General features: G+C 55.6%; 1 protein-coding gene across 1 annotated transcript; it reads right to left on the reverse strand.

The window, feature by feature from the left end:
• Positions 1–11,948: 11,948 nt before the first annotated feature.
• LOC106827547 (maestro heat-like repeat family member 5) lies at positions 11,949–25,479 on the reverse strand. The gene is made up of 10 exons (XM_044781057.2): positions 24,403–25,479; positions 23,905–24,089; positions 23,412–23,549; positions 23,115–23,226; positions 22,717–22,860; positions 21,999–22,175; positions 20,743–20,898; positions 18,596–18,718; positions 12,419–12,521; positions 11,949–12,160 (listed from the first exon to the last, which is right to left on the reverse strand). Exons 1-10 carry the CDS (start codon positions 24,472–24,474, stop codon positions 11,949–11,951), a joined length of 1,422 nt encoding a protein of 473 aa, XP_044636992.2. The 5' UTR covers positions 24,475–25,479.
• Positions 25,480–25,938: the final 459 nt, after the last annotated feature.

Here is a 25,938-nt window from a genome sequence, read left to right on the forward strand (position 1 = left end):
TTGCAGGGACACTTGTGGTGGTAGGCCTGAGGGCTCCTGGAGGAGGCTCCCAGAGCAGGCGGACTTCAGTGAGGACCAGAGCCATCACAGACGACCTGTCAGGGTGCCTGGCACTGGTGAAGGGCCGAGGGGCCTGAGGGAAGGCATCTGTAACAAACTCCTGGCACCCCAACGGGGCAGGTGCCATTATCATCATCCTCCTTCACAGAAGAGGCACAGAGAGGGTGAGTGACTTGCCCAAAGTTGCAGAGATAAGTCAGTGGTGGGCTTTGAACCCAGGCATTCAGGCTGCAGCAGCTGCGCTCCTAACAAACACCACACTGGCCACCCGTGCATGAAGTGATTGCGATGACTGAGTATTTTGGAAAAAAGAGAGCTGTTTCCATTCAAAACTGAAAACAGAGCGAAAAGTGAGACCCCACGCCACCGTGTTAATCATCTGGGCCTGGACTCTTCTAAAGTGCCAGCCGGATGTAAAATTTGCCTGTGTCCATGCCAGGCACACTGACAGGCCTCAGGCAAGAGGGCAACGCACTGACTTCACCTGCCTCGTGCCTCTCCTGTTATCCCAGGACCGGTACAGTGGGCTGCTGGCTCTCTCCTGCCAGGTCCGGCGTCCGTGTCCACGCCCTGCCTCCCGTCCCTACCTCCTTGTCTGCCCTTTACACCAGGACACATTCCTCTCTCTCCGGACACTTCCACATCCCCCTTAACTAGTCCTTCTCACTGACATGTAATCATAGAGCTATTCAGACTTTCCATTTCTTCGTGAGTCACTTTTACTAGGTCATGTATGTTTAGAAATCCGTCTATTTCAACTAAGTTTTCAAACGTAGGGGAATTAAGTTGCTCATAACATTCTTATTCCCTTTTTGATCTCGGATGTGTCTGTAGCTGGGTCCCCTTTGTCATCCCTAACATTGTTTGAATTCTGTCTTCTCTCTTTTTCTTGTTCAACTTATCAGTTGTAAAAAAAAAAAAAAAACTCTTGGCTTTGTGGATCCACCACGTTAAGTCTCCTCTTGGTTAATTCCTGCTCTTCTCTTTGTTATCTCCTTCCTTCCTTCTTTAGGTTTGTTATGAAAACATAACCACTTAAGCTGGATATTTAACACACTAATTTTTAGCCTTTATTGTTGTCTAACATAAGCATTTTAGGCTACAAATTTCCCTCAAAGTGTTCCTTTAGCTCCACCCTGCAAGTTTCCATATATATTATTTTCATTCAGTTTTAATGGCTTTTAATTTCCATTATAATTACTTTCTTTGATATATGTTACTTTGTACGTTTCAAAAGTCCTAAACCACAGAAATTTAAAAATCTACCTTTTTGTTGTTTCCAATTTAATTATAATGCTGTCATAGAATGCAGCCTGTATGAGACTCGCTTTGCTGCATAGTATGTAGCAATTTTTGAAAAGACTCCATACGTATTTTCTAATTGCTGAGTGAAAAATCACTTACATGGTTGTTAAACCAAGCCTATCAATTTTCATTGCTCAAATCTGCTATGTTTTCACTTACTTTGTATCTGTTGACCTATCAATGGTTGAAAGAGATGTATTGAAATTCCCCTCTATGATAGTAGATTTTCTCTTTGTAATTCCACCAAATTTTGCTTTATATGCTTACATGCTCTTTCATATGGGAAATGCAAGTTTAGAGCTGTTATATCTGCCCAGCAAATCAAATCTTTTATCCTTTTGAAGTGACCATCTCTCTAAATAACATTTTTATCTTTTGAGTAAAGTCATGCCGTCTGATATTCATATAAACACCCTATCCTTTGCTAAACAGTATTTTCATGGTTTCATTTTCAAATTTTAGGTGTAACTCATGTAACAGCAGACAATTAGACTTTTAAAATACCAATCAGAGAATCTGTTTTTTAACTGGTTTTTTAGTAACATTTTTTTGTCATTACTGATTTCTTTGGGCTTGTTTCTCCATCTCGGTTAGTGCTCTATATTTGTCCTGCTTTCACTGTATTTTTAGAAAACCCTCTTTCTCGGGCCAGACCTGGTGGCCTCGTGGTTCACTTCAGAGGGCTCTGCTTCAGCAGCCCAGGTCCGGTTCCTGCAGCAGGCCTACACCACTGCCTGTCTGGGGCCATGCTGTGGTGGTGGCTCACATAGAAAAAGAGGGAGATTGGCAACAGATGTTAGCTCAGGGGGAATCTTCCTCAGCAAAAACAAAACAAAACACCCTCTCACTTGCTTTTTTGAAATGATTACATTTTTTAAATATTTATTTTTAATCCACTTTTACCTTTTATTGGTCTGAAAAATGATACAGATTCTTTCTGTTCCTTTTCAGCTTACCTTTGAAATTTTACCAGTTATTTAACTTAACAAGCTCTAAAATTTATCAATATATTAATGCCTCCTTCAAACAATACAAGGTCCTCAGAACATTTTAATCATTCTATTTGGGTGTACACAGTAACATCGTCTATTATTTTAGTGTTGTATTTTTTAACTCCATAAATTAGACATTATTATCACCTTTTTAAAAAATAGACAATGTTTGGTTATATTTATTTATGTGTTTAACAGTTTCTTTGCTCACCATTTAATTGGGTTCTGCACCCAATTCCTATTCCTGGAGCGTCTCCCCCACACCTCCCCCCACCACACACCAACAAGCAGAGCTCCAGACACCAGCTGGGTGTCCTACAATTTAACTCAATTCTGACACCATCTACCTGGAGATAGCGTCAGACCCCACAGATTAAGGGCTCAGTCCTACAAAACTGTCCCCCGAACGCACACACACACACTTCAAATGCCAGTTGCAGGTCCAGGTCATCTCCTGTGCTTCTGACCAACTGGCTACAGATTGGAGGTTCCCACGCCTCCTCCTTGGGTTTGATTAACTTGCTAGAGCGGCTCACAGAACTCACAGGAACATTTTACTTACTGGATCACTGGTTTGTCATGAAGGGATGTAACCCAGGAACGGCCAGAGGGAAGAGACTCACAGGGCAGGTATGGGGAAAGGGCGTGAAGCTTGCAAGCTCTGTCCAGGAGCATCGCTCTCCCCAAACCCCCATGTGGTCACCAACCTGGACACTCTCCAAAGGCCCTCCTTTTGGGTTTTTGTGGAGGCTGCATTACATAAGCATGACTGATGAAATCATCGGCCATTGGTGATTGATCCAACCTCTAGCACCTCTCTCCTCCCCAGAGGTCAAGGGGGTGGGACTGAAAGTTTCAACCCTCTCATCACTTGGTTGGTTCCCCTGGCAACCAGCCCCCGGTGGTAGAGCACCAAACATCACTTCATTAGCATAAAAAAAGGCACCTTTATTGCTCTCTTCACTTAGGAAATTCCAAGGGTTTTGGGACTCTGTGCCGGGAAGGGGGATGAAGACCAAATGTATGTTTCTTACTATAAACCACATCTCACCATTCCCTCTTAGACTTCATGCCTTCCTTCCTTCCTCCCGGAGGACATTCTGTCCAGGTCCTTCTAGTCTGTTGATGGTAAATGCTCTTTCTTTCACATGTAGAAGATTGTGTTACTCGTACTCAGCTCGCAGCGAATTATCACCACTGGCCCATGCAAGCCTCATTTTTATTTGTTTATTTATTCTTTTTATCCCCATAATCCTCCTACCAACCTAGAAGCAACTATTCTAAATTATTCTAATCTAATTTAATGTATCTTTTTGTTTGCAACTGCTCTTAGAAAAAACAATGTATTTTTTTGTTCAACTTTGTATTTCGAAATAATTTTAGGCATACACAAGAGTTGAAAAGACGGTATAGAGAGGTTTCCTGGACCCTTCACAAGCTCCCACAAACAATAACAGCTTGCATAACCATGGTACAATTATCAAAGTACATATATTCTAATTTATTTAAATTATATTGTTACATATCTCATTCTGTTTTTTACTTTTTTCCACTAAGATCTTTTTTTTAAAAGATCCATCTGGGTTGCAATGTGTGCATCGGATCTGTTATTTCTTTTTTTTTTCCTTGACATGATTTATTTTAATAAAAAAAAAACCTTCCAAACCTGTATCGCAGATTACATGGAGCTCTACACAATGACGTTCCTGGTGCGGAGTAATTAACACCCCCGTGCCTACCTGAACTTCACATTTTTTACTCAGCTTCGTTGCAGTTGTAGGGGAGGAAGACATCCTTCTGTCCTCTGGGTCCTTCTCACGGGTCTAAGAATTAAATTGACACGAGACAGAATAACAGGAGAAAATCAAACAGAGCTTTTATCATGTATACGTGGGAGGAACCCAGGAAAGCTGAGTAACTCACCAGAATGGCTGAGGTCGCCACCTTAAATACCATCTTCTGCTAAAGACAAAGGAGGATGTTGGGGGTGGGGGGAGTCAGTTACAGGAGGTTACCAGAAAAGGCACAGTGAACAAGAAGAAGGTTATTGTGCAGATTTGAGTTCTCGGCCTTCCGCATGGATAAGAGTTTCTAGAGATAAGGTTGTCCCCCTCTTCCTGGTGCAGAGAGGGAGACACCTTTACAGATGGAGATTTCCCTGGCAAATGGAAATATCTCTTACAAAGGATAACTTCTTGGTTTTTCAGAGCTTCTCTCGTGTCTGCAGTTTTTTAAAAATAACCAGCCCAAAATAATCCTCATGCCAAAGAGACGGATCTTGAGATGGCAAATCCTGCTCCCCTGCAAGGTGTATAAGAAGATCCGCCCTTTCTAAGCATTCGATGAGTTTTGACAATGTCTACACTTGCGTGGCCACCTCCACCATCAGGTGGTGCAGCTCTGGAGTGAACTCTCGTGGCCTCCACAGCAAGCCAGATGCAGAACTGGGTGTTTCCTGATTGTGGGGTCTTAGGACTTCTTTGTACATGATGGATGACAGTCCCTTATCACATGTGTGTCTTGCAAGCATTTCTCATGGTCCGGGGCTGGTCTTCTCGTTGTATAGCAGTGTCTCCTGCAGAGCAAAAGTCTTTAACTTTAAAGAAATCTAACATCCATATTTTCTTTCACAAACAATGCTTTTGGTGTTTTATCTCAAAACTCATTTCTCATATCCAAGGTCACCCAGATTTTCTCCTATGTTATCTTCTAGAAGTTTTACAGATTTACATTGAGCTCTAAGGTTCACTTGAGTTCATTTTTGTGGATGGTGTAAGGACCACATCTGGATGAATTTTCTTTTTGTTTGTTTTTTTTTTTTTCTGCATCTGGATGCCCCCAGCTCCATTTGTCGAAAAGACTATCATTTCTTCACTGAATTGTCTTTTCTCATTTGTCAAAGATCAGTTGACTATAATTGGGTCTATTTCTGGGCTCTCTATTCTGTTCTATGACCAATTTGTGTCTTCTTTCACCACTACCACACTGTCTTCACATTCTGTTCTCTTTCTGTCTCCTAGTTCTCTGTTGAGATGGTCTAGCTTTCCACTCATTGCAACACTTCTGAGAGCACAGCGACAGTATTTGTGGTACAGTCTTTGATATTTCAACATCCGTGTCATCTCTTAGCTGGTATCTGTTGAATGCCTTTCCCTTGCAATTGAGATTTTCCTGGTTTTCCCTGCACCAAGTAATTTTGGACTGCATGCTGGACTTTGTCAATATTTGGTTGTGTGACTCTGGGTCCTGTTTAAATTCTTTGAAGGATGTTGATTTGGGGGTTTGTTTTTGCAGGCAATCAGCTAAGTTAGGTTCACGCCGCCACTTCCACCTTCTGTGAATGTGGTTCTAATGGCAGGTCAGTTTTAAAAGCTTTTCCAGTGTTACTCAGATCTGTCTTGTGTGTGCACCCCCAGCAGCAGGTCTGGGTCATGGGGGGCGGCGGTGTACCCCTTCACTCCACTCTGAAAGCTTATGTGTGCTGGTCAGGGTCAGCTGCAAGCATGCCGAGGGCAGGGTGAGCCCGGGGGGCACACACAGCTTCGTGTGGTTGTTTTCCAAACGCGCTCCTCTGGTGATTTCCCGATGCTTTGTGGTTCTCAGGGGATGCCAGATCTGGCCTTCTGGGTAGAAAGTTGGGACTTGAGTGTCCCTCTCTGCTGGTTCTGTCTCCCAGGCCAAGTGCCAAGACAATTGAGACAGAAAAACAAAGAAGCAGCGGGGGTTCCCTCCCCACACTCCAGTGCTGGTTTGAGGCGCCTGTCCCGCCGGCACCGCCACTGCCACCTTCTCCCGTGCAGATCTGCTGGGGACTGTGGCAGAGAACAGGAGACAAAAAACGAGGGAATGCCCCCTCCCCGCGTCATGCAGGAGCCCGTTTCCAGCTCTTGGACCAGAAACGGAGGGTTTCTCCTGATGCTCCTTCTGCCTGCTCCTGAGGAACATTCAGGCTGTGGGTTGGCTTTGAATCCAGGCCAGGAAATACCACGAAAAAACTCAGAAACTTCACCACCAATTCAGTAGTACTTTGAGTTCCACAACCCCCTACTGGTCCGTGCTCTTCCAAGTCCTTGGGAGCTGGTCTGTGCACATCGTCCAGGAACTGTGGTTGCATTCCCCAGGGAGGCCGTGTGGCATTGCCCAGAGCCAGAACTGCGTCCAGGGCATTGTTTCTTCTGTTTCCCAGTTCTCCCGGTGTGCATTCCTGTATTCTCTCTGTCCACCTCCAAACTCCCTGCCACACAAGCTGCTAGAGCGCGCAGCCTCCCACGGGGCCCTTCGGGACCAGCATGGGAATTCTCCGTTTCCTAAACTTAGGAGTGGAACTGCTGGCTTACCAGATGTGTGTGTCCTAATTTGGCCCGGTGGGGTAAGACTGCCCTCCGCAGCGCCCCAGCAGCATCTCTCTCCCGGAAGGCACCAGGGCTCTCACAGACACACATTCTCACCAACACACTTTCTAATTTTTTTCAGTCAAAAAGGCACAAAGGGATGTATCATTTTGTGGAATGTGCCTTTCTTGGATTACTAATGAGTTTCTGCATCTTTCCACATACCAGTTAGCTTGGGAGGCCCCTCTCCTGTGAACTGCCTGCTCGTTGTCCGGACCTGTTTTTCTGTGAGATTGCAGCCTCGTCCTGATTTTGCAAATGGTTTGCAGGAACCATTTGTCTATTCTAGGTAATGCTTTTGGCCACTGAAAGTCTATTCTAAACAATGGCTTTAGCTGCTGCAAACTTCTTCATGCTTTTACATGTCTTTTCTTTTTATCCACAATGTCCTTCATTAAATGGAAATCCTGTTATGGTGATACCGTCCAGAATTTTGGTTCTGCGTTGTTGTGGGTTGCCTTCTCTTTTTCTTCAGCCGTAGAATTGTGTTTTTTATTTTCTTTTCTTCTTTTTTTTTTTGGTGAGGAAGATTCGCCCTGAGCTAACATCCATTGCCATTGCCAACACTCCTCCTTTTTGTTTTTCTTTGCTTGGAGAAAATTAGCCCTGAGTGGACATCTGCACCAATCTTCCTCCACCTTGCGTGTGGGATGCCTCCACAGCATGGCTGATGACTGGAGCAAGTCCGTGCCCAGGATCTGAACCCGTGAACCCGGCCCACCAAAGTGGAGCACGCAGAACTTCAACCACTCGGCCACGGGGCTGGCCCCCATTTTCATTTGGATGTAATCAAATACACCAATTTCTGCTTTGTGGTTTGTGCTTCTGAGTCTGTTTGTAAGGCCCCTCACTATCCATAGGTCATATGGATATTCTGCATTTTATTTGACTAACATTAACACTTTTCCTTGCACATTTAGTTCTGGAGCCAACTTCTGTGTGGCATTGGGCAGGGAGCCAGCTTAGGGTTTCTCCATAGAGCTGATACCCAACACGGGCCCTGAAATAGTTCATCCCTGCTCTGTGGATTTGCTCTCCCATCTTTTCCACCATCGAGTTCCCGTAAGTGTGAACAAGGATTTGTCCCTGAGCTGTCTTTTTGCTTTTGTTTTTGTTTTCCTCCCCAAAGCCCCAGTACCTGGCCATATATTCGAGCTGTAAGTCCTTCTGGTTCTTCTGTGTGAGCCGCTGCCACAGCATGGCCAATGACAGACAGGTGGTGTGGTTCCGCGCCCAGGAACTGAATCGGGGCTGCAGAAGCAGAGTGCGCTGAGTTTAACCACTCGGCCACCAGACCTGGCTCTGCCGGTCTGTTCTTAAGCCAAAACACACTCTTGTTTTATCGTATTTCTTTATTTTGCTGTTACTGCTTTCCAAATTCACTACCCTGACTTTACAGCATGTCTTAAAATTGGGTGTGATTCTATCAGTTGTTGCTTGGTGGATTTGAGGCTGCTGGGGTACTCAGTGTTCGTGATCAATGCTTTGCTTGTCACTCCTTTCGCTAGTACCACGTCCATGTGTCCACTGGAGCGGTTCCAGTGTGTTGGGTTCCGCTTTGCCAGATAAGATGCTGACACAGCTCTTGGTTCATCTGTGCTGTTCCCGGCGCCTGGTCCTCTTCTCTGGTTCCTCCAGGCTGCCTGGGGCAGGGAGACAGCAGCCTGCACCGGGAGCCGCCTCCGATGTTCCACCTCCTGCCAGCAGGCTGGTCGTGCTGGCTTTACGGTTCCAGGTGGACGGTTCCAAACCCCGTTCCCCTCTCTGCTGCTTTCCCTTGTTGCTGTTGGTGTAATGCCAGCCAATGCCAGCCCTCGGTGGAGTCTCTTCTCCTATTTTCTTTCTTTTTTTTTTTTAAAGATTTTATTTTTCCTTTTTCTCCCAAAGTCCCCTGGTACATAGTTGCATATTTTTAGTTGTGGGGCCTTCTAGTTGTGGCATGTGGGATGTCGCCTCAGCATGGCTTAATGAGCGGTGCCATGTCTGTGCCCAGGATCCGAACCAGCGAAACCCTGGGCCACGGAAGCAGAGCGTGCGGACTTACCCACTGGGCCCCGCGGCCGGCCCCCTCTTCTCCTGTTTTCAAGATTTCTTTCTTTTGTGTTCTGCACACACGTCTCCTTGTGGGTTTCTGTGTCTTCATCTTGTTTGATATGTGTTGTGCTTCCTATAACTGTGGATTCATTTCTTCCATCAATTCTGGAGAATTTCTGGTAATTTCCTATCTAGCTTTTAGCTCATTAAGTCTTTCTTCAGCTATGTTTAATACGCTACCACTTTTAGCAGCTCGGATTTAAATATAAGGATGTAGTTTTCCTATCGAAAAGTTCTGATGCTTTTTCACGTCTCCTGGGTCATCTTTGATCATTGCTCACCCTTGCTCATTTTCCGGGTCTGTCTTTCGCCTCTTTAGATGTTTCACATGTGATCATTTGTGTGCTGTGTTTGTTAGTTCCCGGGAGCCTAAGGCTGTTGAGCCGGCTGCTGACTCTCACCTGGGGCCTCTCTCCTTGTGTCTGCAAACCTTCGTCCTGAGCGCAGCCACGGTTCCACTCATCCTGTCCACGTGCTGAGGGCCTGTGTGGGGACGCCTTCCTCCAGGAATCGGTGGGAGCCACTGGCCCGCAGCTGCTTCTGGAGTCCAGCTGAGGGCCACCTCCGGTTCAGCTCTCCCCACCCACCCCTCCCTGTCTCCCAGCCCGCACTCCAGCAATAGCCCCGGGGGTACCCTGCATCCTTCAGTAGCTCTCCGCTCACCATCTGATTGTCAGCTCAGTTTTGGGCTCTTCAATTTCTTTTTTGTTTTTTGTTTTTAAGCCTTTAGAGATTTCCCCTACTGTTTTTCAGAGCCAGCAATACATTACAAAGTACACTTATTGTAACTTCTCCAAGATCTAGCTGTCTCTTAGTGGGAGGCGTCTGTGGGGCATCTTGTCCGCAAGCTGCAGAGGTTGGAAATTTCCGTTCCGGCTTCTGTTCCCACCTGCCGACCCCCGAAGTCTCTCGAGAAAGACACTGATCTCTTTTCACCTTCCTCATCCCCAACCTGGGGTGCGCCCCCAGCGCCGACCACCGCTTCCTCCTGACAGCTCGCTCTGTTCTTGGCTCCGGTAACTCCAATCACGCCCGCGCCCACCCATTTCCTCCTCCCTCCTAAGCATCCTTCAGTGAGACGCCCTCCTCCATCAACCGTGAAGAGTACGAATTCCTCAAAATGCTGTGCCCGCCTGCTCCTCCTCCCTGGGCCCTGGCTGCACTGTTGCCGCGGACCCCTTGCCACAGCTCAGACTGCCCCCCGCCAGGCCCACACCTGCTGCCCTTGGCTTCTCCAGCGGGGCAGATGCACTGGGTTTCCACCCCCAGCTGCTCAGCCTCCCCGCCCCCCCCCGCCCTCCTGCCCTTGCCCCTCAGCGCCACCTTCTCGCAGGCAGGCTTGGAGGGCAGGGGCCCGGGCACAGTTAGGAGAAGAGCTCCGGCCCTCTGCCTGCTGGGAAGGACCGTGGAGGATGGCGCGGGCTCCTCTCCTGACCGGCTCCCCTGCTGGCCCCAGGGCTTCAGCAGATGGAGGTCCAGACCCCCAGGCGGGTGGTCTCAGTTTCCCGGCCTGGCCCAGGCCTGCCCTTCCAGCTGTCTCTCCCTCCGCTGGCCCTCTCGGGCCCCCATGCGTCAGCTGCTAGCTGCAGCGCAGGCCTCCCGCCTTTGCTCGTCGGCACCTTCCGCCCGGACAGGCCCGCGGCCCCTCCTGACCCACTGGCTGTGCACGTCTGCCAGGCTGGGCTCCAGCACGCCCTTCTCCATGAAGCCCCCCATCCCGTGCCCTGGCTGGAGGTGGACGCTGCAGGGCGACTTCGGGGCTCTGACGTGGCCCAGCACACACTCCCTGGGCAGCTGTCGGGGTGCGTCTGCGCCTCGCTCTCGAGGGCCTGAGGTGCCTCCTGGGGATGAGAATCTCATCCAAGCATTGTCTTGAGCGTTCGCTTGATTCACACGCACCGAGTGATCCCCACATGCCCGCAACTTCCTGAGCAGCTGCAGATGCCACCCACCAGAACAGCCGCAGGGAACAAGGGGCTGTGGGGCACAGCTGAGGGCCCCTCACCGAGGCCTGGGGTAGGAGGGCAGACTTCGCAGAGGAGGTGGTGATGTCCGTGCCAGAAAGGCCTGGGCCTCGCCCAGCTGGGCATCAGCGAGAGTGAGCTGGGCGGGTGGGAAGGCAGAGGACGGTGGGGACAAGACCCCGGAGGGTCTCAGGGCCACGGTCCAGATTTAAACATGCCCCTGAGGGCAGGACAGGTGTGGGGTGGGCTGTGCGTTGAGAAAGTGGGAAGATTCTAGACCCTGGGAGGAAGGATGACAGGATCTGGTACGGCCTGGGAGGGGCAGGGAGGGGTGTCAAGGATGATCCCAGAAGCCCTGGGCCCAGGGCCAGAGGGTGAGCTTTCGGCTCATGTCCACCACAGGAAACACCCAGCAGGGCCCTCAGGCCCCACAGCCAGTTACCTTCTGGGTCTGGAGGGGAGGCTGTCGGGGAGGCTGCCGGGGCTCGCTGAGGAGGTGGCAGCGGGGTGCGGATAGGCCAGGGAGGCCAGAGGGAACTCCGTCACATTTATTAGAGAAAGAACTACACAACATAATGTAACAACAACCACGACAACACAAACAGCACGGCTGTGGGAGCCTGGGCTCAGTAGGTCACATACTGGGACAATTCAATGACATCGTCCAAGAAACTGCGGTAGAATCTGCGGCTCGTGGAGTCCCGGTCCTGCTTGAGCAACTCGAAGTCTGCAGCAGAGACCCAGAGGGAGTGATTGCAGGCCACCCCAGGCCAGGCCAGGCCAGGCCAGGCCAGGGCCAGACAGGGGCGGGGCGGGGCGGGGCGGGTCAGGGGTGGGGTGAAGCAGGGGCGGGGTGAGGCGAGTGGGGCGGGGCAGGGGCAGGGCAGGCAGCAGGGCGGGGCTGGGTGGGGCTCAGGGCCAGGCCCAGCTGCCTGTTCTGGGTGCTGAGCAATGTCCAGATGGAGGAGACCAGACCCTGCCTCAGGGAGCCCTGGTCTGGGGAGACACGGCCCTTCCCGGGGCTTCCATGTGAGGAGTGCATTTAGGGGCAGGGCTCACGGCCCTGTCCCAGGAGCCCATGTGGGGTGGGGGGTGTGGTGGTGGGGGGGGTGTGGTGGGGGGGGCGGTGTGGTGGTGGGGGGTCACAAGCCTGTCGTGGAACCGAGTCTCAAGGAGAAGAGGGGAGTCCCCCAGGCCAGAGGGACGCTGTCAGGTGTCAGGGGAGAGAGACGCCGTCCCTGGTGGCCTGGCGGGGGCTGAGCGCAGAGGCCCCGCTCACGTGTCAGGAGGATCTGCACGTCGTTCTTTGTCAAGTAGACGCAGAGGTCGGCAAAGTAGTCCTGTAGTAGTCCTCCTGGGGCAGTGAGGGAAGTGGAGGGCGCGTGTGTCCCTGCGGCCACTGAGGGTGGCCGGCGAGTCGGCGTGGACAGGAGACCAGAGCCTGGCTGATGGGGCCCGTCCTGTCCGCCCTGTGGGGCCAGCGCCACTGCCCCTTCTGGAGTGGCCCCCGGGTCGTGGAGCTGAGCTGTCTAAGGTGGCAGCTCGGGGCGAGGGTTAGTTAGGCTGGTGGGCGCCGGGGATGGGAGCGCAAGGCCACGGGGCCGACACTTACCGATGAACCTCATGGCCGCCAGCTTCATGCTGTGGTGGGGGCTGCTCAGGTACATGAGGGCCTGCATGAGGAACTGGTGGTAGCTGCCAAAGTTGCTCTCTACCTGGTGGGGGGGAAGAGACAGCAGCCCATGGCCGGGCTGGAGCCCAGGTGGCTCCCTGGCCTCTGTGACCCGGCTCTGCCAGCCCAGCAGTTCCGAGGCCTGAAGGGAGGAGGCCCAGGACCCCCGTCTGGGTCCAGGGCCAGGAGGCTGGGCCCCAGCAGGGGTGAGGCAGGGAGGGGCTGGCAGAGCCGAGGCTCCACAAGGTCAACCCCTTTTTTCGACCCCATCTCAGGTGGGAGCCTGTGTCACGGGAATCCAGGACCTTCCGTGTGTGCCACCCTCCCTCACTGTCCTGAATGTCCTCCAGGACGTCGCCTCTGCCCCTCCCACCCGTGCCTGGTTCCCATCCCATCCCCAGCTTCAGCAATGCACGCAGGGCCCGTCAGAGCCAACGGTGTGCGGGGAAGGGCCGGTGGGCCCCTCTGCACCAGGATCGGGGCCTCCTCGGCTGCGTGTTCTCCAGGGTGTGTGCTGCGAGCACGAGGGGCCTGCAGCTGCCACTTCTCAGAGGGGAAGACAGGGAAAGCCTCAGGACCTGAGGATAAAGCCAAACTAAGGAGGTGGGACAGGGGACACATCAGGTGGCTTCATTCCAACTGCTGGATCAAGCTTTCCTGGGGCTGCGTCCTCTGAGCCTCTTCAGGCTTATAAACCAGCTCATTTGACTCCCGAAGCCCGCTTGAATTGGTTCTTCTGTCACCTGCACTAGAATGCTGACGAGTGCCATGCCACTCCTCACACTTCACAGAGAGATCCTTGGGCTCACTGCATGTTTACACCCAGGCCACGGTCTACCAGGATGGGGGTGCTTCCACAGTGGGGGCACTGTTGCCAGGCCACCCCTGCCCAACGTGGGGTCCTCCCGTGGGCCGTCCTCCCTCTGGCTCCCCACTCGCCGGGCTGACCCTCAGAGCCGCCTTTCCACCCACCTGCCTTCCTTCCCTCTTTCCTCCCGCAGTTCCAGCCACGGCAGCCTGGCAGCCACGGAAGTCCTCCCTCCAGACCCTCGATCGGAGTCACCTTCTTGTCACAAACACACAGGCTAGGAATTTGGTCATCAACTTGTGACCTTAAACAGACAACCCCTCTCTGCTCTGTGCCCGCGCTGGGTGGCTGACCAGAGACACTGGCCACCGCCAGTCCTCTGAGCCCTCCCAGAGCCGACCCCAGGGCTTGCAGCCGGTTTCTACTCAGACACCAGGCCTCCCAGGAGGCTGGTCGATCCCACGTCTTGGAGAAGGAAACAACTAGGAAGGGTCTGGAACATTCTAACATGGCCAGAAGGAAGGACGTTTAAAGAAGAAAAGCAGAGGGACAGCGCTCACAGGAAAGACACTGCAAGCGGAGGGCAGCCACGGGGCGGGCTGGAGCACCCTGCCCTGCGCATAACGGCGAGGGTGGCCGTGGAAGTAACAGCTCTGTACAGCAAGCGGACTCCATCGCAGGCCAGTGACGGACTGAGATGTGTCCCCTGAAAATGATCCATTGGAGTCCTGACCCCCAGGACCTCAGAACGGGGCCTTATCTGGAGACAGAGCCTTTCCAGAGGTGACCCAGGTGAGTGATGTCATGTGGGTGGGCCCTGATCCACTCTGACTGGTGTCCTCGTCCAGAGGGAAAGTGTGGGCCCAGAGACAGACACGCACGGGGAGAGCGCGGCGTGCAGGTCCGGGTGACGCTGCCACAGCCGGGGGACCCCCCGGCAGCTGGAATGGATGAACGCGACAGGTCCTCCCTAGCGCCTTGGGAGGCAGCATGGCCCTGCCGATACCTTGACCCTGGACTTCTAGGTCCCAGAACTGAGACAAGGAGCGCCTGCGGTTCAGGTCCCTGGGCTTGCAGCGCTCCGTTAGGGCTGCCCCGGAAACCAACACAGGCCGGGAGTTAATTCCTAACGCTGCTCAAAAGAGAGGCGTGGACAGAAACAAAACAGAAAGGAGGTTGTGACACAAAAGAAGGGACACTGTAACCTAGAGTATTTGATATCTTACTGGCGTTTAAAAGTGGGAATGTGTTTAAATATGGACATTTTGTTTCTTGTATTCATGATTTTTGAAAATAAGGTATTGACATGAACCTGCTCCCATCTGCGGGGCTGGGAAGAGGGGACCGTGCAATGCAGGCAGCAGGGAGAAGCCAGCCGTTCGCAGGTCAGCCCTGCGGCCCCCTGCGGCCCCCAGGCTGGGACAGGGTCCGACAGTGCCCCACAGGGGGCCGGCGGCCTGCGAGCGGAGAGCTGTGAATGACCTATTTTCAAATACTAGTGAAAAATACATAGTCCACGTCTCGATTATGATAAAACACCAGATGAAAGGCGCTTTTAATAAGGCTTGCAGGTTGGGTCCACGTGTCAGACGGGTGCGGCAGGAGTGCTGGCTCCTGAAGAGGGAGGGGTCTGGGAAAGACGCTGGCCTGGTGGCGGGAGCTGCTTCATGGTGGCAGCTGTGCAAGTGACATATCCCCCGCGGACAGGGCCCCACTGTCAGCAACACCTGGCCGCGAGTCCTGGCCACAGGCGTCAGTGGAGAACCAGGCCCTGAAACCGGGGCCAGCCCGAGACAGCAACTATTTTCTTTTGAGTAAAACTACAGAAATCCTGGGAAGGTGCAAAATGGGAAAATCTCTGCAAACCCAGGGAAGTCTAGACGGGGAGGAGGGGAGCCTAAGAACAAGAGGGTGAAGCGAGGACGGGGCAGGGAAGACATACGGCCCGGCCTCCAGCTCCAGCCCTCGCCGTCTGCATCTTGTCTGCTGCACTCAAAACAGTCAGGAGAAGCTGATGGCTAAACTCAGGCCTTGAGTTAAGCGATCAGCAGCATTTCAGTAAGTTTGTAAGCAATATGTAAACAGATGTTCAGGGAAATGCACTCTGTGAAATGCACGAGTTGCCTTAGTAATGGGCAAATGTAACGTCATAATGTTGACTGTTCAGTGTTTTCATAGGTGCACTGTTTAGATATAAATTAATAAGATTGATAAGTTGGGTACTAAATAAAATACAAATGACAGTGCATACACCTTCCCATGCCCAGAAATAGTTCCGAGATGAATCTATTAACAATCTGTTAACATTCTAACATAAATTTCTTTCAGAGTCCTTAGCTGGACTAGCTAAGGGAAACCCCAAGGGCAGAAGTGGAGGGACAAACCCAGAACCATGGGCGAGTGAGCTGGGGCCCTGCCGGCTCCCCGGTTGAGGTGGCATCGACTCGGGCTGCCTGAGGCACCCCTGTGGGCAGACCCATCAGGGCACACGTGGACTCTGGCATAAACGAGCCACCTCCAGAATCCAGAATGGACAGACTCCAAAGGTAGGCAGAGAGCCCAAAAGGAAGTCGTCTCCATCTTGGCCTGGTTTAGGAGCAAGAGATAAGAAACGCTTCTTGAGGACGGTAACCACGGCCAGGAGCCACGTGAGGATCTGGAGCTGGGTTTACACCGCCTGCATCCTCTGGGACCTCGGCGACGATAAGTCAGTTAGATGCCGGCAGTGGGATGCCCGGCAGGAGCAGACACGAGACTCTGCAATGGGTCCTCTTGTCCCAGTGCTGTGGGACACACACAGAGCAAGGCCCGTGATTCAAAATGCCAAGATAGATGAGGAGAAAACCCAGCACGAGCGAGAGCCAGAAAATACCACCAGTGGCAAGACTGGACACTCAGGTGTGTCAGATAAGGATTTGTAATGACTACATTTGGGGAAAACGGGAGCTCATGAGAAGAGAACGCGAGGCTGTGCAGGAAGAACCGGCAGGCTTGTCAGAGACACAGAAGAGAAACCGAATAAAAACTACAGCCATCGATAGGAAAAAGTCAGTAACCGTTTTAAGAGAAAATCACACATGGATGAAGACAGAATTAGTGAGCTGGGAGATAAATCTGAAAAACTAACCCAAAATGCAGCATCCAGAGGTAAAAGATGGAAAGTAGGAAGGTGAGGTTAAGACACATGGATGATAGAATGAGAAGTTCAGACACACATGGAATGTGGAAGATTTCCGTGCCCATCACTGATTTTTTTTGGCCTCTCAGCTCCAAATTCCCCCATGTTGCCTGCTCTGGAAGAGTGGATCTGGGCCCTGTGAACAACTTCCTCTGCCCATGGCCCACGGTGCCGCCGGTGGACAGCCACAGAGGGCTACTGCAGGAGGCAGGGGCTCTCCTCCCACGCCGACGCTCGCTTTGCAGGCTTGTGCCGCATCAGGCCCCTGCGGCACGGGGCGGCTTCCTTAGCGCCGGGGCCCTGCACGCATCCGGCTTCTCCAGCACTCAGCCCCGCAGGGCACAGCGACCAGCACCATGAATTGGGAGCGGCTCTTCCCCGGCCTCCCCTGGGGCAGTTTTGCAGCAGGGTCTCCTGTGCCATCTCCCTATGGGTGTCACTTGTCCTGGCATCTCAGAGAGCTTATTTCCAGCAATTTCTCCTCCACACAGACTTCTCTGCTCCTGAGCGAGTCACGGCTCTGCTCTAAGGAGGCCTGGCCCTCACCTGGGCAAGAGGGGCCCTCACCCGGGCACTTAGCTCAGCTGAGTAGGCGTGGCTATTCCATGTCACGTCACAGTACACTGTGTCACTTGTGCTACCGCCCTGTGCTACATCCTCTAGAGTTCTTTCTACTATCAGCCAACCCCTTCTAGCTCCAATCTTCTGCTGAGGTTAATAATCCTTTATACTGACCCTTCCCTGCTCACATGACCCTGGGCTGTCTGTCCCCTGCATGGATCCTGATGGATACAGGACAGTGACAGTCACCACCACGGCCATGAGGGGTTGAGTGCAGCAGCCCCTTGGGCCCCCAGGGTCCGTGCTTCGGCTGGCACATCACCGTAATCCACCACGGGGGACAGCTTGAGTACATGTGGTGCCACTATGTGCGCTGGGTCACCAGCGTCCCATTTCCCATGGGCAAGGAGCTCGGCTCTGCACCAGAGTCGAAAGGCACAGCCAAACTCACCCCCAATCAGTCTTTGCAGGCCGGTCTCGGGGACCACTCCCGGCAAGAGTGCGATTGCACGGAGCGGGGGCGAATTTCCTATCAGACCCAAAAGCACGAACCGTGGAGAAGCCGTTCATTCGGCTACTTTAAAGTCTGAACGTTCTGCACACCAGAGCAACCATCAGCAAAGTAAAAGGACAAGTCACAAACTGGACAAAAACAGCTGCAGGACAAATAACCGGCCAAGGACCCAGACCCGGGTCGCAGGGAGATTTCACGGCTCATACACGTTTCTAAGCAAAAGACAAAGAACCCAACACAGAGTGGCTGAAGGACCGAAACAGGCGACTCAGAGCCGAGGCACCCCAGCTGGCTCCCAACCCCGCCCAGGAAGGCGGCGCCCATGTGGGACGCTGTGCTCACAACTGCCCTGAGAGGGCTGCCCTCTCCCCTGGGACCTTCGCTCCAACAGAAGGCAGCCCTCCCCCACCTTTGGGCAGCACCCCCAGGAAACGTTCGCCATCTCCCAGCCTGGGCCAGGAGCCCCCCGCCCTCGAACCTCGACAAGACCCGGTGGGGCCCAGGGGTGCTGGGCCCGCCCACGCCCTCGGTCAAGCTGAGGGAGAATCTGGGACTTGGGTCGCAGTCGCCGGAGGCATCCTAGCCCGGGGACCGCAGGCCTGCTCCACTCTTTGGCAGAGTGAGCGACGGGACTCAGAAATAAATTGGCTGCTAGAAAACAGAGCTGTGGGGTTTCTTGCTCACACCACCCCGTTCACACCCACCTCCGTCCACATCTCCTTGGTGGGGGACGTGGGCCCAGGGGTGTCTGCGGGTTGAAGTTTGGCCCATTCCTGGTTCTGGTAACTAAAGGACCGTCCCCCTGTCTGCACCGGGACATGCGTGGGTGCAGGCACACGGTGGGGGTGGTCTCCCGCATGGCCCACCTTGGAGGCCCCGCGCTCCATTGCTGAGGGAGGATGCCTCCCTCCCAGAGGCTGAAGTCGCCAGCCCCGCGCAGAGCGGACACTTAAACACCCGCAGGACCAAGTCAGACACCACTTAGGGGGTTCCAGCGTCTCCGCCTCCCCATCCAGGGGCGCCTGAGAGGGTGCTGGGGGGGAGCCAGCATCTCACCATGTAGATAAAGATGTCGTTCTCGGCGCCCAGGCCGCTGCCCCAGGCCAACTTGCCAAACAGCTCCTTCCGAAACTCCCACTTCAGCAAGATGGCGCAGCGCAGGAAGGTGAACTTGGTCTTCTGCGAGGCCAAGAGGCATGGGTCACCACCCTCCCTGTCATCAGGCCCTCCTGGGCAGACCCCCGGGAACAGTGGCTCCTGCAGCCTGCTGTCCCAGGGCCATCGAGCGGCCCAGCCCAGCAAGGACCCCACTCCCAGCTGTGTCCGGGCCGTGCAGCCAGCATGTGCCATGGAGGGGAGCTGCACCCCCAAACAGCGACTTCACCCTCAAGCCTGTGGCTGTCCTGCTCCAACTCACACAAAGGCTCCAGAGAGGCCAGTGTCACCAGGGCCTCCCTCCCAACCCCAAGGCACTAGCCCCTCGCTCACAGCACCCCATGCCCCTGGTCTGGGACACCTTCAGAGAGGCTCTGTGTCCCTGTGACAGGGAGCACTGTGTCTCTCCAGGATGCATGTGCTGAGTCCTAACCCCCAGCACCTCAGGACGTGACTCTGTGGAGGCAGGGTCTTCACAGAGGTGATGAAAGTAAGTGAGGTCACAGGGCGGCCCTGACCCAGGCTGACTGGTGTCCTTATAAGAGGAGGAGATCAGGACCCAGACACACACAGAGGGACGATCATGTGAGGAGGTGCCGTCTACACACCAGGGAGAGAGGCCTCACAGGGACCCAGCCCTGCCCGCCACCTTGGCCTCTGCGACCGTGTCTGCGGCATGTTGCTGCAGCGGCCGAGCTGATAAAGACAGCCTCATCCCGAGCCTGGCCTCTCCCTCCCTTGCTGAATCAGAACTGGCCCGCTCGGTTTTCACTCTCCCAAACGTCAGCCTCCTGAGTCCGCCCTTCCAGGGTGCTCTGGGCTCAAGCCTCTGTCCCCTGGGAGACTGTGCTCCTTCTCTCCAGCACCTATGACAAGGCTTGGTCAGGAGGACCTTCTGTCCCCCCACCCCCCGCCTCCCCAAGCCATGCCCACCCTCACCTTCCTGCCCATCCCTCAGCTCAGAGGACACCCCACCCTCCCTCACTAGGAGGCCCTTGGCCTCTGGGCAGCTTACCCCAAGACTGCAGCTTCTGAGGCCTGGTTAGAGGCCCGCCTCCCCCAGACAGCCTCCCCTGATTACCTCAGCCCTCTTTTCCTTCTGAATTTATTGGCCGTACCTGTCAGTCTCCCTCCTGGAGGCACCCCTGCCTCATCCTGGTCTCCCATCCACCCTTCCATGTATCCGTTCATTCAACCACACATTCACTCAGCAGCTGCCTCATGGCAGGCTCGGGGCTAAGGGCTGGCCTTGCAGACCTGGCCCTGAGGCAGACCCCCTCCCTGGGATGGGGGTTCCCAGCCAAGTGGGGCCACCAGAGATGGGTCAGCAGGCTCTTGGGTCTGATGAATCTGGGGCACAAGCAGAAAGGAGGCAGGGGACCAGAGGACAGTGGGGAGGGGACAGGCCCTTGAGGCCATGGAGGAGGAGCAGTCTGAACAGAGAGTGGGTGCCCAGGACCAACGGGACATCACGCTGGTCTGTGGGTGGGGGTGGAAGCCTGGAAGGCTTCCCTGAGGAGGAGGCACCTGCAGGGGATCTCAAGTGAGAAGCAGGTGCTCCCCGTGCAGAGATGAGAAGGGGCACTCCAGGAGATGGGAGGTGTGACCTAGGAAACGCAGGCCTGGGAAACGGCTGGTAGTACAGGGCTGCCCCTGGGGATCCCTGGTGGGAATTAACCTGTGCCTCTCCCGGGTGGTGGGGGCCCTTCAGCAGGGCGTGGTCTGCACCACCACTGGGAAAGGGGGAGCAGGAAGGGCCTAAGCGCCAGGCTCTGGAGGCTGACTCTGTGTGTGTGTGTGTGTGTGTGTGTGTGTGTGTGCACGTGCTGGGGGAGGCCTCTGAACCCAGGGTCCTGGACAGCGGGAGAGCCTGGGGCGGTGTGGCCTCTCCTGGGCTCTGTCTGCAGCCCATCTGCAAGGCCAGGTCTGGCCCTCCCCACGTGGCCACCTGGCGCTGGTCTCCTCACCGGGCTGGGTGCTCCAGAGCCGCCTCCGCCCGGCCACCCGCTCCCCGGCCGTGCCCACTGTCCAGGCTGCTGCCCACTCACCGTGACCACCTGGGGGCAGGAGTCGCCCAGGTGCAGCAGCAGGGGCACCAGGGCGTGCCAGGCGTGGGTCCGGAGTGCCGGCCGGAGCTTCCTACCACCGCTGTAGATGACACTTCCATACAGGAAGATGGCCCCCGCACGCACGTCCCCCTGGGCCTGTGGACGGATGTGCCGGCCACCCCTCAGCCGGGCGACACTTGCCCATTGGAGCTGCCTCCCGCGCTGCCCGCCACCACCGCATCTGGCCCCTTCCTCCTGCCCACTTGGCCTCACATCCGCCCCTTTCAGCTCAGAGCCGGCCACCTCACCCACCACTCCACTGACCCTGCTGCCCGGGTCGCCCCCAGCACCTGCTGCATCAGCCTCTCACATGGGCCACTGCCTTCTCTCCTGGTTGTCCCTGCCCCTCTGCCACCCCCTCCGCATGTGCAGGCTTCTCCTGGGCCGACCGCTTCTCCCCGGTCTCCTCCCCTCTGCCACTCCCAGCAGACTCTGTGCCAGATCTGTCACTTCCCAGCTCTGCAGCCCTGGGCAGTCTCCTTTAGTGCGTGACTCAGTTTCACCTTTTGTGAAAAGGGTCAACAAGTGTGCCTATGTCCCTGGGCTGTCCTTCTACTCCTCCGGCCCCACCTCGTAGCCTTTCCCTGACAGCTCTGGCAGGCCGCACCGCAGGTCTGGGACACCCGCGCAAACGGAAGCTGTCTGCTTCCCCGAGGGCCTCACCCTCTGCTCTCCCTCACCTCCAGGAGAGCAGCCTCCATCTCCCACCTCCAACACCCCAACTACAGCTCAGCCCGTCCCCCGCCAGTGGCCCAGCCACCCCCGAGGTCCACCCCAGCCTGTCTGCCTCACCACCCTCACCTCACCTGGTTTACCCACAGCCCCTCAAGCCGTTTACCTGGCCCCAGGCTTGCCTTCCATTTTCCACATGGCTGCCGATGTGGCAGGACCACCTGCATCTTTCTAAACATAAACTGCCCCCCTGCCCTCTCCCCAACCCCAGCCGCCACCCCCGACCCCAGGCCATCTGAGTGTCCCCATGTGGCTTGGGGATGGTTATTTCTGAGGCAGCCCATGGGCCTCACGCAAACTTCCTTCCTAGGGCACGGTTCCCCCTGGGCGCCACCTGTTGACTTGTCCCACAAACCCCCAGGTGGTGGTGATGGGGGGGGCAGGTTGCAGCTTTAGCTGCTCTGATTGCCGGGCTTGGGCAGCGAGCTGTGCAGGCGCGGGGCCTGGGGCACCCTGTGGCTCACGTGCTCGAACAGTGACAGCAGGCGCTGGGCGATCTTGAGGCTGAGTGTGCCAACACCCTGCCCGCCCAGGCAGTGCACGATGTCGCCCAGGATCTCCATTAGGCCAGTGAGGTCCCTGGGCTCAGGTTTCAGGAAGCTGTCCAGCAGCCCGACCAGCCGGTTCCGAAGCAGGACCACCTGTGGGGAGACGCCGCGGCCCCCTGCTTGCCCTGCGCCCTCGGAAATGCTCTTCCTGGTTCTCCACCAGCACCACCTCCTCCGCTGAGCCCGACTGAGGCTGCCTCTCCTTCCCTTTCCTGCCTCCCTCTGATGCTCAGCAGGGGTCTCAGTTCCAGCCCTTGGGGCGCCATGGAGCACAGATGTGTTCTAGGAGACCCAAAGGGCAGGAGGAGGAAGGACGGCCCTGTCCAGCCCAGTGTGAGTCCTCCGATGCCAGATGGAGCACGAACAGGACCACCTGGCAGGCACGCTGTTGGGTAAGGGAGTCCTACCTGGAAAGGAGGCCAAAGTCGCTGACCTCAGAGCTTCCTCCAGCTCAGAAATTGCAGGACCCTCAGTCATATGCAAGGAGCAGGGTCTCCCAAACACTCCTTCCCTCGCCTGCCCCAGGCCTGACTTGCCTTCTCTGTCCAATTCAACCCATTGTGGAGGCTCTTTTCAAATGCCGCCTTCTCCCTGAAGTCTTCCTGGGATAGGAGTGGGCATCTCCTCCTCTCACCTTCTTAGGGTGCATCAGGATACTGCTCAGGCCCTTCAGGCTCATGGCCCGCACCAGCTGGTTGGGGTTGTTCAGGCCCAGGTTCAGGAAATTGTCCATGGTTTTCCGAGACGTGTACTGGGTGAGCTCTTGGCTATTGAGAAACTGAATAGGGTCAGCACAGTCAGCCCACCAGTTAATGACGGCTGCCAGGGAGAATTGGCCTACAGCACAGCATGAGATGGTGAGGTTAGACATAAGAAAGCACTTTCAGACGGTGAGTGGGTCCGGTGTGGAAGGCAGAAGCTAGGATGCTTTTACATGGGAGGGGGGGCAATGGAGGTCCAGTTCTCTGACCTCCTTCCTAAGCGCCAGAGGGCACTGGTGAGGGGCAGGGGTGGGGTCGAGGAGGGGCTGACCTCTGTGATGATGAGGATGGCCACGATATTGTCCCGTTCCTCAGAGCTCTTCAGGGAGATGACCGCCTGCCCCAAGACAGCCTTGACCTCACAGTCGTAGTGGGCCATGGCCCTGTCAGATGGAAGAGGCAGGCGTGGAGGCCCTGAGGGCTCTATCTTGGCCAGGGTGACCCCCTCCCCCTACAGGCCTTCCTTACTCAGGGCCATGGTCCAGGCAACTGAATCTGGAGTGCAGGGTCCCAGTGTGGGGTGCAGGAAAGGCCCCATCAGGGCTGCAGTTTGGCGCTTGGTGCTTACCTGGCCAAGAGGGTCACCCCCTCTGTGTAGGTTTCCAGGTGCTCAAAGAGCTCCCAGGCCCTCAGCAGCTTGAGCTCGGCGAACACCTCCCAGTAGTTGGTGGTCCAGAAGAGACCCTTCAGGGCCTCCAGGCAAGTCCTGGGGCAAGTGGGGGTGTTTAGAGGAGGTGAGTTGGGGTGAGGGGCCCAGTTCCCCATCTACAGCACGAGGTCGGCGTCTGCATGCCAACCTGCTCTCTGCCACGTGGGCCGGGTGAGCGGAGCCTTCTGGCTTCCTTCTCTCTCAGGGTCCACTCCCGGAAACTCTTGGCTGCTCCTCCCCCTGTGCCGCACCCTGGACTGCAAGCCCCCTGGGTGGGCCAGAGTTCAGTCCTTTCTGGGTCCCCAGCTCTCAGCCCACCAGGGGTTCCATGGATATGTGGGAAGAACCAGAAAGAGGGGGAGTTGGGGTCCCGTGAGGTGGCTGGGCCCCCAGGCCTGGTCACGCGTCTCACCTGCAGGGGCTGAGGGTCCTCGCCTCCAGGATGTCCTCCTGGTAGTCGGAGATGCCCTCGACCGCGTCCAGCTCAAACAGATAGTGGAGCTGTGTGAGCAGGCCCAGGAGGATGCCGGCAAAGGCCCAGCGCACTGTGGCCTTGTACTCCCGGACGTAGAGGAGTTCGTAAATGGTGCCCAGGGCCTGCAGCAGGTGCCAGAGCAGGGCCAGACGGGGCACCATGTTGGTCCCTGCACAGGGCCTGGCTCTACTGAGCAGAGGAGCTGAGAGCAGCAGCTGCAGGGCTGCCCTGCCCCCAGGCCCCGCTGCCTGTCACCTGGCTGGGGCCAGGAGAATCCCAGTGGCTCTGGCCCCATCCTGGGGCTCAGCACCCGGAGCCCTTGGCTTTTGCTGAGAACCTCCACCATGTCACCCTGGCACCCCATGGGACCCTTGAATGACGACGCCATTGCCAAGGGGGGCGTGGGTGGGGACACAGGGGTGTGGGGCTGCTCACCAGCTGGGAAATGAGCTGTGCCTGCTCGGGGAGCCTGACGAGCTCTTTAGGGGGTCGCAGCTTCAGCTTCATGTAGAGCAGGGTGACGACCTTGCGGGCCAGCCGGTTGTTGGTGGCCAGGGCTGTCCACAGGGGTATGACCTTCCTGGGAGGCAGGGAGTCTGGTCCCACCAGCTGGCTGACCACAAGGGGTGGAGGGGCCAGCAGGACATGACCCCCAGGACAGCAGGATGGCCTGCCACACACGTTAAAGTAGAAGTGGCCAGGCCCCCTAGGAATGTGAACCCCTCCATCTGGGGGGGTCCAGGAGGCTGTATCCTGATGACCAGCAGGGCTGGGGACTCTGCTCCAAGCTCTGCGAGTGGGCTGGCTTTCCCTGACCTTGGCACTCGCTCCCTCTTCACACCTCCTCGCCGTGTGACCCCGAGCAAACCCTGTCCTTCCCTAGCCTGTCTCTTCGCTCATAAAGTGGGGCTCCAACCCCAGCAGAGCTCACTCCTCCACGACCCAAGGACTGAATGAGCCCCGCAGAGCCAGAAGTGTGGAGGGCGTGTCTCCCTGGGGTAGGAGGGGTGCTCGTGGATCTGCATCCCTGAGAAGTCCCTGCTCCCCGTCAAAGGCCTGGGGCCCCATGCTGGGCCGATGCTCCCTGAGATGCTCCAGGAGACGCCGTGGTCCTCCAGCCCCGCTGACTTCAGAGCCCACGCTCACCGCTTGGGCCTGGTGAGAACGTGGCTTCGGACTCAGCCACCGGGAGCTGAGACTACGTTATAAGGAGCTCCCGGGAGACACTGCTGGTCCTCAGTCTGCGGTCCACAAAACACAGCTGGGAAACCCCACCCAGAGGGGCAGCTGGGACTGTGCGTGCCTGGGACCCTGGGGTGCTGGTCAGAGCTGTTTTGGGGCCATGTAGTATTGTCAGGTCACCCAGTTGCCCTCTGGCCCCCTGCAGGTTGGCCTCCAGGGGCTCTCTGAGTCTGAGGGCCCTTCCATGCTGAAAGCTCCTCCTTCCTGCTGGAACTGCTGGACCCTCCACTAACCCCCTCAGCCTGGGACGTCCTTGGGGACGCCACTGGCCCTGGCTCTGGAGTCTAGCAAGGAGGAGGGAGTTAGGCCGAAGCTCGAGCACACTTCTGCCCTTCCAGGAACGGAGTCCATCCAGGAAGTGTCTGTGGCCTGGGAGGACCGACCACGGATGATGGACAGGTGTTCACGTTTGGGTCATGGATGACCTACCTCTCTGAAGGGTGGCACAGGGACAGCAGCACCTCAACTGTCTCCTGAGTGTGCTGGGTGCCCAGCATGGTCACAGCCTTCATCATGGTCTGCAGGATGTTCTTGAAGATGATACACGGCAGCTTCAGGAACAGGCCCTGCAGGATCTCGGCCACCTGTGCAGGGATGGGTGGGCGGGAGAGGGCCTCAGGGCTGCCCCTCCAGCTCCTGCTCGCATCCCCTGCTGGGGCGGCCATCCACCTCCTCCGTGAGGGCATCTGGTCTCCTCTGCCCACAGCCTGACCCCTGTGTGATCTCTGC

The sequence above is a fragment of the Equus asinus genome, chromosome 12 (genome assembly GCF_041296235.1).
Source record: "Equus asinus isolate D_3611 breed Donkey chromosome 12, EquAss-T2T_v2, whole genome shotgun sequence".
NCBI lineage: Eukaryota > Metazoa > Chordata > Mammalia > Perissodactyla > Equidae > Equus > Equus asinus.

Bases quoted from the DNA above. Each gene is read 5' to 3' on its own strand.
- LOC106827547 (XM_044781057.2), bottom strand. From the start codon at position 24,474: ATGAAGCTGAAGCTGCGACCCCCTAAAGAGCTCGTCAGGCTCCCCGAG. The intron at 23,550-23,904 runs GTGAGACGCGTG...CACTTGCCCCAG, and splicing joins AGGACCCTCAGCCCCTGCAG to GACTTGCCTGGAGGCCCTGA. The intron at 22,176-22,716 runs GTGAGAGGAGGA...GTCTCCCCACAG, and splicing joins TCCTGATGCACCCTAAGAAG to GTGGTCCTGCTTCGGAACCG.